The following is a 10,568-nucleotide window of genomic DNA, read 5'->3' as shown; positions in this document are numbered from 1 at the left end:
AATATTTAGTGGGCATTGATATTTCATTTTGGAACAGTATAATGTGTCATTTCAGTAAACGTGCATTAATCATACAACTCATTTGATGCAAGATTATTGTAAACACAGTTGAAAATCGACATATTATTTATGATTGTTTATAATTCTGATTAAATTTCAGGTTGAATCGCCTTTTGTGAACGGTATCGCATCATGCTTGAAATTGTCGCTATTTATTGAAGTGCAGTCAGTCCGATTGGCAAGTTATACGCTACAAGCGCTTAGAGACATTTGTATTAAGCGCTATATAAGTGGAATATTATTATTATTGCTCATATCATGTCTCTTTGATGTTACAGATTTTGATGAGGACTACATCACGCCTGAGATGGATGCCCAGTCACCAAGCAGACCTCTACCACCGACGCCTGGTACCCCCAAGATGGGTCAGATGATCATGCCGATGGGAAAGAGCCTTCAACAAGAACTGGAGAATAGAAAGAGGAGAGAACCAAGCAAGAGACTGACCAACAGGCAGCCGTCCATCGAAGAGGGATCAGAAGAAGACAAACCAACGTTGAGGTGAGTGATACCTCGTGCAAACCATCAAATTGACCTCAAGCTGATCCCAAATTAACTGTTTCTGCTTGGCCTTTCGGGGAAATTAAAGGAAAAGAAGTCCTCATTCATTTCATATATTCGATAAGATCAAAATCTTGTTTATGGCTTTATTTCTAAATGTAGATTGTCAATTTACAACTACTAACTGATGTGTTTGATGAGTACTTGTCCCCCCCCCCCCCCCCACTCAGTGTTATTTAGGGTACGTGTATGAAGTTCCCTCCTTTTGAAAACACCCCCTTAAGTCCGGTGTGTAAAGTAAATTCGGGCCGATTTTGTGTGTGTTATGAGTCGGACTTTGTTGCGTGAAAAGTACTTCTTTACCGGACATTTTGGGAACATGAATGCGGTCCCTTCCTTCCCGGAGTAGGGGGCCAGGGTACTTGTCTCACAATTAATTTGTAAATATTTTGCAATGCAACGTGTATTTAGTTATATATCTCATTAAGTCCTAGTAGAGTATACCAGAGCAATAATACATATTTGAAGAATTTTTTTTCAGTGCATTTCTTTTTAATAGCATAACTCAAATTTTCCTGAATTTATAACCTTTTTTGTACTACCAAGAAGATGGGCCATCCTAAACCAAAAATCTGTGATTTGTTCAAGTATTTTGGAACAGAAACAAGGAAAAAAATCTACTATTTCTTATCCATCTGCAGGAGAGGACCTGAGGGAAACAGTTTCAGGAAACCTATCACAGAAAGACCTTTTCGTGGTCCTGAGGTAAGATTGGCCATTTTGTAATGACTCCAGGGGGGTGTTTCACAAAGATCCTAAAGCCAACTTAACTCTAAGTTAGACTTAAACATTATGGATAGCCATTTGTAGCATCACGATGAAATATATTAAAAACCGAAAATTAAAGTATTTTATACTTTTTTTTATGAATTCCACATTAAGAACTTGATAATAGAAATATGAATCATTTGAATAATTATTTTATGCCTTTTAAAATAACTTTTACAAAATATTTTCATAGATGCCAATGGCTTTCAATAATTGTGAAGTCCAACTTAGAGATAAGTTCAACTTAGGATCTTTGTGAAACACTCCCCTGCTTTTTTTTTGCTTTTTCTGTCGATCATGAACAAGTCTCTACATTATGAAACCTTCATCTGTGATACCTACTGGTAGCTAATCATCTAATCGTCAAAGAATCTCATTCAAAATATTGTTCATTGTTTATAAATCATTGATTGGTCAAGCTCCTAATTACATCCAAGAATTACTTCAACTCAAAGTCCAGTCACAGTCATAGCCTGCGCAGTTCCACGGATAAATTATTATTTCAGATTCCCCATGGCAAAACAGCTATTGCTGCCCCCAAACTATGGAATAGCTTGCCAATAGAAATACGAAGCACTCCATCTCTCAATGTTTTCAAATCCAATTTAAAAACTTATTTGTTCAACTAAGAGATCTTTTTTTGTAGAATTTAGTAAAAAGGAGCTCTTAACCAGCGCAGCTAAATATATTTTGTATAAAAGCTGCGCTATATAAATTTATTATTATTATTATTAATCATGATCAAGATTTTGCAGATGATGGGAAAGAATACATATTTAGTCTGTGTGAAAATAAGTTTTGTATGGTGTCTATTAAAACAATGGGGGATCCACAAACTACAAGCACTGCTTTTAAGTGGATCCCCCCATTTCCTCAGAAATTAAGAATTTCTTGTAATAATTTTATCACGTGAAAATTGTATTTGTTTAGTTACCAAGAAAAAAATGAATTATGTATGAAAAAAAAATGTAATACCTTTGTTATGCCTCCGCCACCGAAGGTGGTGCCGGAGGCATCATGTTTTCGGGTTGTCCGTCCGTACGTCCGTCCGTCCGTACGTCCGTCCGTCCGTACGTCCGTCCGTCCGTCCGTCCGTCCGTCCGTCCCGTTTGACCGTTATCACAATATCTCAAGAACCATTTAAGATTTAAACTTAAGACTCGGAAATAGTATTTATCACCATAGGAAGACGATCTGATTAGATTTTGGAGTACGTAGGTCAAAGGTCACAGGTCACAGAGGTCAACTTATGAAATTCCTTGTATTGAGTTTGTTAGCGCGATATTTCAAGAACCATTTGAGATTTGAACTTCAAACTTAAGGATAGTATGTATCACCATAGGAAGACGATCTGATTAGATTTTGGAGCACGTATGTCAAAGGTCAAGGGTCACAGAGGTCAACTTATGAAATTCCATACATTGAGATTGTTATCATGATATCTCAAGAACCACTGGAGATTTAAACTTCAAACTTAGTGATAGTGTGTATCACTATAGGAAAACAATCTGATTAGATTTTGGAGCACGTAGGTCAAAGGTCAAGGGTCACAGAGGTCAACTTATGAAATTCCATACATTGAGATTGTTATCATGATATCTCAAGAACCATTTGAGATTTAAACTTCAAACTTAAGGATAGTATGTATCACCATAGGAAGACGATCTGATTAGATTTTGGAGCACGTAGGTCAAAGGTCAAGGGTCACAGAGGTCAACTTATGAAATTCTATACATTGAGATCGTTATTGCGATATCTCAAGAACCACTGGAGAATTTTCACTTCAAACTTAATGATAGTATGTATCACCATATCATAATATCTCAAGAACCACTGGAGATTTAAACTTCAAACTTAATGATAGTGTGTATCACCATAGGAAGACAATCTGATTAGATTTTGGAGCACGTAGGTCAAAGGTCAAGGGTCACAGAGGTCAACTTACGAAATGCCATACATTGAGATTGTTATCATGATATCTCAAGAACCACTGGAGATTTAAACTCCAAACTTGTTTAAATTGCTCTATGGCGGAGGCATCATTTTCGACTGCGCGCAGTCAAAATTCCATCTAGTTTATCTTTCTGTTGGAAATGAAATAAATATGAATCGACTTGAATGCAAACCTCAAATTTAGTGCATACAGGATTAGCTTTTGGATGTAATTATAATATGGGAAAGTTGTAGACAATCATAAGATAAACAAAATTGTGCCGCATGTCTCATTCACAGTCTTTTTGTTTGTTTTTGTTTTGTTTTTTGGTGTTCATTTCTTGGATGATAAAGTACCAATAATATGTTAGAATACAACAGTTGCTATAAAATGTATCTATATGTAGTGTTTGTTTTTGTAATAATGAAAAGCACATGAAATATTAATCATACTGTTTTTTCTTCCTCATTTTGGTTGCAGCCAGTACTGAAACCACTAGTATCAGCCAAGCCCTCAGATGCCATCAAACCAGCTACAAGACCAAAGCCTAAGATTATCACACCAAAACCACCAGTCAAGGTAAGAAGACAAAGACAACTACCCCCGGACAACTATCCTAGGGGCTAGTTGTCCTAGTAGGGGATAGTTGTCTGTGAGGTAGTTGTCCGGGGGGTAGTTGTCTTAGGGGGTACGGTAGTTGTCTGGGGGGTAGTTGTCTGGGGGGTAGTCGTCCTAGAGGGTAGTTGCCCTAGGGGGTAGTTGTCCTGGGGGTGGTTATCCGGGGGTGAATGTCCAGGGGCTAGGTGTCCGGATACGAAGAAGAACCAATGGTAACGTAAGGCCTGTCCTCATCATCTCGAGTTTGCTAAGTTTGTTAAATAACCCGCTATTTTAACTATCCCGATCGCAAATTAACCAGTTAAATTGCGTCTTCATCAGCCCACAGTTGCAATTAGCGGGACATTTGGTCGAGAAAATATCCTGAAAAATCTTGGTCTTGTTTCCATAATATCCCACTATTTGGGAAATAGCGGGCTAATTTGCGCCCGTCTGAGCTAGTTTGGGATGAGCGTATCGGTCTGGTGAAGACGCAATTTCACGCTTCGGGATAATATCCCGAGTCTGAAAATAGTGGGTTATTTGACTTACTCAAGCTGATGAAGACAGGCCTATTATTTCTTTTATAGGCAGGGACTCAAGGGCATTGTCAAACCTGTCTATAAAGGCCACTTGAGGAACACAGTAAAAGTGGCCATTGTAGTCAGGTGGCCTTTCTAGACAGGTTCTACGATAAACATTTTTTGTCTCAAGGGAGACAAAATACTTGGCCACTATAGAGAGGTGGCCTTTATAGAGAAGTGGCCACTAAGACAGGTTGGACTTTACTCATATCAATAGCATTTTATTTTATTTTTAAAGCAATGCGCTATAAAATTCCTTTCTTGGTAGCGCTGAGCAATGGTGATCGATGTGTATTGAAAAATAGGGAAAAATAACAATTGATATTCAAGAATGATTTCTCATACCCTGCTTTAAAAAAAATAAGAAAATTAGTTTCAACAAAATTCCATGAGATAATTCCAACCCATCTAATCCTGCTTCTAACAGGTTGATTTGTCCAAAAATCCCTCTAAATTGTAATTAATACCCCATTTTCAAATAAACTTGATCAGATTTACCAATATCACGATTTTTAGAAAAATATGACAAGTTTCGTTACAAGTTTCGTTTCAAGTTTTCTGTTTCATCTTTTCTTGTTCTGTAGCCCAGGCCATCAGGTGGACCAGCCCCTGCAGTGCTGCTTCCTGAGGCAGCATCTATCCAGTCCTCAGACAAGATCCACACAGAAGGGTAAGACCTATAGCCCTGCTCATAATGTTTCAGTCTCACCTCTGAGTATTAGGCTTGCGTATTCATGGAAAGCAGTTTTAACATTTATTCCTATTTCTTGATATCAAGAAAAGATTTTCTGTTGTGAAACAATGGTAATTCTTGATATCAAGAATTTGATTCCTTGACATCAAACATTCAATGACGTCACTATATGGACCAACACTGCCCAAGCAGATGACATCCCATAGAGAATGAACATAATTGCAAAGCTATTATTTCTCAAATTATAACGAGTTTAGTGTATATAAATGTAATGGCATGTCAAACCATTCAAAAGGGGATATGACCTGATTCTGATAACTAAAATCTTTTGCTTGTAAATGCACAGGATAGGGGTTAATTAACAATCAAAGAAACCAGACTTTCAAATTGAAAAAGCCCCGGAATGATATTAAGGACGACATTTGTTCCCTCTTGAAACACCGAACGTACCCCGGTGTGTGCAGCTGAATATACAATGGTGTCTTATTTTGTTTACAAGCGACAGATTCCTTTATTTTTGTATCGCTGCATTTTTTATCAAAATAAAACCATGTGCGGGGTTTAGAGTGAGGCAATAGATTATACATTTAGCCTGACGGTAGTGAAGTAAGAGAAAGAACTCCAGAGAAGATGAAAACGCAGGCACTGAAAATGTGTGAGATGTCATGGGACATCGTCTGCTTGTGCAAGTCATGTCCATACTGTGATCTCACACATCTCAGCAGCGTTCGGAGAGCTCTTCAGGTGCTATGCTGGGGTTGTATTTAAGCATTTTGTAATGTATAATAATCATTACTTCGAATGTTTCCAGGCATTGAATTTTGATAACCTTGTCGAATCAAAGTTTCAACTTTGCAATAATGAAAATAAAGTTAGTTTTTAAAATCAATGAATATCTACTTTAAAGTGATATTGTGTATTATTAAAACATGAAATCTATTATTGGCAGTACCTTAGGGGTTGCAGATGTGTTTCAATCAATTACATTGTCATTAATAAGGGAGTTGTTGCTAATCATAGATTTTTTGTTGTCTTTTCATTTTTCCAGTCTTTTACGGAAGTATCGCTGTGATGGGATGTACCTAGTAAGACTAGGATCAGAACATGGCCAGGTATGTTCTAGATTTTAGTTCTTTCAATCTGCTTTAATTAATTTGATGTATTTCATTTATTCATTCTGCTATAGCTGGGTTGACTTATTTCAAAGTGCAATTTTGAACAATTTGTTTAACCTAACTTTGCAAATAAACCTACCAAATTAACCAAAACTTGATATAGATGAAATATTTCCAATAAAGATGTGTAGCATTTAGAGCAATTTAAAAACTAGGGAATATATTCATTGATTGATTGTTATAGCTGAGAAAACAAGAAGTTTTTGATACTTTTAGGTAAAGATTTAGGGGGCTATAGAGATATAGATAATGTCACATCCAAGGCACAAACTCACAGGCTAGGATATTGAACCCAGAAAGTGTATCAGACCAGGGGGGTGTTTCACAAAGAGTGAGATCAACATTAGTTGAACTTTAACTATGGCAGGCCATTCATGTCACTGGTTGCTCTCACCATTGGTCTCTCAATGGATGTCATAAATCTACAGAATCTACCTCTTTTTGTTATACCGGTAGTTCATTGTGGAAAAAAAAAGTTCATTACATTGTAAACTTAAGCTATATTCAAGACTTGGACTTATACTACGGTAGGCAATTTATGCCCTTTAAAAGTCTTAAACCAGCTGTAAAATTAGAGGGAAAAAACCTTAGAATTTTTTTTTTTTTTCCTTTAATAATAAACTATCAAAAAATGTGAATTCTGTGGATTTGTGACCGCGATTCGTACATCCATTGAGATACCAATGTCAGGAATGGTTAAAGGAACTAGTGGCATGAAAGGCCTGCCATAGTTCAAGTTCAACTTAAGTCGATCTTAGCCTTTGTGAAACACTTCTCAGTTCTAAAACCACTGAGCCATTGTACTGAGTCATTGCAGCATGATTTTATCGATTTCATTACCTTGATTTTGCTGGTTGTTTGGGGTTAAGGTCGTGAAGGCTCATTTGATGTGGCACACTACCGTGGTGATTTCTTCACAGCTCATTTAACAAACAAATATAAGCTTCTATGGAACAAAATAGGCAATAACACTACAGTGATAAACAGATTTGATTAATGTGAGAGAGAGAAGTAAAGGAGAGAGACAGACGGTCAAAGACACAAAAGAGAGAGAAAATGCAGAGAGATTCATGCACACATACATGTTCAATATATAAAGAGAGGAAGTAAGGGAGAGATAATAAGAATGTAAATGGGTGTCGATTGGGAGCACTAAGAATTGGAAAGAGACAGAGAGAGCGAGAGAGAGAGAGAGACAGACAGACATAGACAGAGACAGACAGAGACAGATAGAGACAGGAGAGAGAGACACAGAGACATATGGGAGCAAGCATTGGAAAGAGACAGAGAGAGACAGACAGACAGACGGACAGAGAGAGAGACAGAACAGAGAGAAAAAAGACGTAGATACATGAGACAACAAACAAGCTCCTATGGAACCAATGATACTACAGTGATAAACAGATTTGATTAATGTGAGAGAGAGAGAGAGACAGACAGGCAAAGACACACAAGAGCGAGAAAATGCAGAGAGATTTATGCAGACATACATGTTTGATAAGATTTCATTTCATTTCATTTCATTTATTTATTTAAACACGGTGACTCTCCCAGCCTAAGCAGCTGTTTTTAAGATAGAAACTGGGTGTCAATTGGGAGCAAGATTTGGAAAGAGAGAGAGAGAGACAGACAGACAGGCAGAGACAGAGAGATAGAGAGAGAGAGAGAGAGAGATAGACAGTCAGACAGACAGACAGACAGAGAAAGAGAGAGATAAGGAAAGAAAAAAGGCATAGATATATGAGACAATAAAGAGTTTCTTGTAGCAAAGGAGGGGAAGAGAAAAATACAGAAAGTTAGACCTGAAATGAAAGAATGTCATATAAAAAAAACTCCCTTTTATTTCAGAAGTCAATCATGGTAGGTACATGAATATGAGCACATTTTCTTTGTGAGATTTGTGAATTTTCTTCATTTTTCTAAAGTTTAACAAATAGATCAACTCAATTTTTTCTCTCATGCAGGTTCTTATGGTATGGGACAGTCAGAACTGCAGATGTAAACACTATAAAATATTTCAAGATCAGGTAAATATTGGTATTAACATCATTACTGTTATCGATATCCTAAGATTTATCATCATCATCATCGTAATCATTATCATCATCATCATCATCATCATCATCATCATCATTGTCATCATCATCATCATCATCATCATCATCATCATCATCATCATCATCATCATTTATCATCATTATCTATCATTGTCGTTATCAGCATTATCATCAACGTAACCATTGACTGTTGTCATATTCATAACCATCATCATCATCATCACTACCATAATTTTGTTATCATTATAAACATGTGTGATTGTTATAACCATCCTTGATATTCTTGTCATTATTGACACCTTAATATTATGTAGAACCTTTTCAATCCTATCTCAGTAACCCATGCTTAATCTCTGTCTAGTAAGAATTTAGAAACTGCACACACATTGTCACATTCTGAGTTATCTCTTAGTAAATGTACTGATATATATAATAATATTGGATATTTATATAGTGCACATATCCACCCTGCAAGGTGCTCAAAGCACTCGAATATTACCCTCTGCTGGTTACCGATTTCGGTGCTCACAGCATTCAAGAAAAAATTTAATGTGTTCACTGTTAGTGTTGTTCAACACTGTAGTCGTAGCTTCATCAACTCATGATTGTCTCCATGTTTTCCCCTCAGGATTCCAATCTTCACTTGGACCATGTCCCTAAGTTTGACAACATACTCAAGTTACTAGAACATTACAAGACCAACGCATTACCGAACAGCAAGCTCTATCTCCAGAAAGCTTTCGCTGGTTGAGAGCAGGAAAACAAACAATCAAACCACTCTGAAGCTGGGATTCTCTGCTGGTGCGCTCACCATCGTGTCATTTAAATATATTACCATGGCAACAGATGCTTGCGTCTAGCCTCGATGACATAGCTCATGGAATGTGAGAGTTGATGGTGAAAGACTCTGGAGCCCCATGGAGATGCCTGTTTACAGAGCCAAATACCGATGTTGGATCTACGTAAAGGCATCTTAAATTTGAACTGTTTGAAGCAGTATAGTTCTAAACCAAATTACAAATATCCCAAGCCCAGTTGGCCAAATTTGTGATGATACTTTGAATAGTGAGGCTCTTATACAAGACCATGTGAAGCGTTTCATTTCTATAATGTTCAGATGAATGAATGGCATAGTGGGATTTTGCTGATTTGTCAAGATGCTGCAGTTGAGAGAGACAAGTTTATCATCATCTCAGGCAGGCAGAAAGATCATGCCTAGAGTCATTGACTTGTGGTGTTAAAAGGTCGTACAAAATTACCTCGCTTACCGTATATAACGGTGTATAAACCGCACTTTTTTGCCGCCGAAAAAATTTCAAAGTCGGGGGTGCGGTTTATACACGGTACACCAAAAACAAAAACAAATAAAGTTTCAATTTATGCCCCTCCACCACTCGGAAACTAGAACAACACTCAAATTTGTCTGTCATCTTGGTTTGAAAGTAATCTTTCTGATAGATCTCAATATGTAGTTTATAATAATAATTCCTCCAATTTTTCTTCTATTACATGGTGTACCACAAGGTTCTATCCTAGGTCCCTACTGTTTTTTAATTTACACTACCGTAATGATCTTACACACACAAAAAAAAAAAAATCTCAGCAAATTTTTTTTTTTTTTTTTATTTTTTTAAATTTTTTTAAATTTTTTTTAAAGGGCGAAAAAGAGGGGTGCGGTTAATACACGAGGGCGGTTTATACAACGTTATTTACGGTAAATGGAGGATGCACCAAGAATGACTGAGATCAGACCCAGATGCATTTTTAGAAATTGCTGGAGAGCAAAGCAAATGTGTCATCTTGGATATGAATTGGAGACCCTTGAGGTTCATCATCATCATCAGGGTACAGGATTAAGATGCAGATTCTGTGATGGACACGTTCTTCTCCTTCCATTTAAGTACTTCCTAACAGTTCATCTGCTTTAGTTTAGGATGGTGTCTGTCTTCATGGAGCGTCCTGTAAGAGAAGCCCCTACCAGTCCAGCTCGAGTGTACAAACTAGCTGGACACACATTTGTTCTACTTCTTCAGTTCCAGAGCCATGCTTGTTCTCAGGAAAGAATTACACAACATATATCTGTTCCAGTTGTGTTTTCCAACGGTTTTAATTCAATCGTGTGAACTTTGAATTGAATTG

At 37.1% G+C, this 10,568-nt stretch overlaps 1 protein-coding gene across 2 annotated transcripts in view; it reads left to right on the top strand.

The window, feature by feature from the left end:
• The window catches only part of LOC115918624 (nucleolar protein dao-5-like), a 34,918-nt gene extending 25,333 nt beyond the window's left edge, over positions 1-9,585 (top strand). For both annotated transcript variants that reach the window (XM_030985380.1, XM_030985379.1), the window contains 7 exons: positions 339-561; positions 1,263-1,326; positions 3,803-3,901; positions 5,088-5,173; positions 6,246-6,309; positions 8,337-8,399; positions 9,058-9,585. In XM_030985380.1, coding sequence (XP_030841240.1) covers positions 339-561; positions 1,263-1,326; positions 3,803-3,901; positions 5,088-5,173; positions 6,246-6,309; positions 8,337-8,399; positions 9,058-9,180 — 722 coding nt within the window. In that variant the 3' untranslated portion in view covers positions 9,181-9,585. The remainder of the gene's footprint in view (positions 1-338; positions 562-1,262; positions 1,327-3,802; positions 3,902-5,087; positions 5,174-6,245; positions 6,310-8,336; positions 8,400-9,057) is intronic.
• Positions 9,586-10,568: the final 983 nt, after the last annotated feature.

The sequence above is a fragment of the Strongylocentrotus purpuratus genome, unplaced genomic scaffold (genome assembly GCF_000002235.5).
Source record: "Strongylocentrotus purpuratus isolate Spur 01 unplaced genomic scaffold, Spur_5.0 spur5_scaffold_15, whole genome shotgun sequence".
NCBI classification, from domain to species: Eukaryota; Metazoa; Echinodermata; class Echinoidea; order Camarodonta; family Strongylocentrotidae; genus Strongylocentrotus; species Strongylocentrotus purpuratus.
This window is presented reverse-complemented; position numbering and strand designations above follow the sequence as displayed.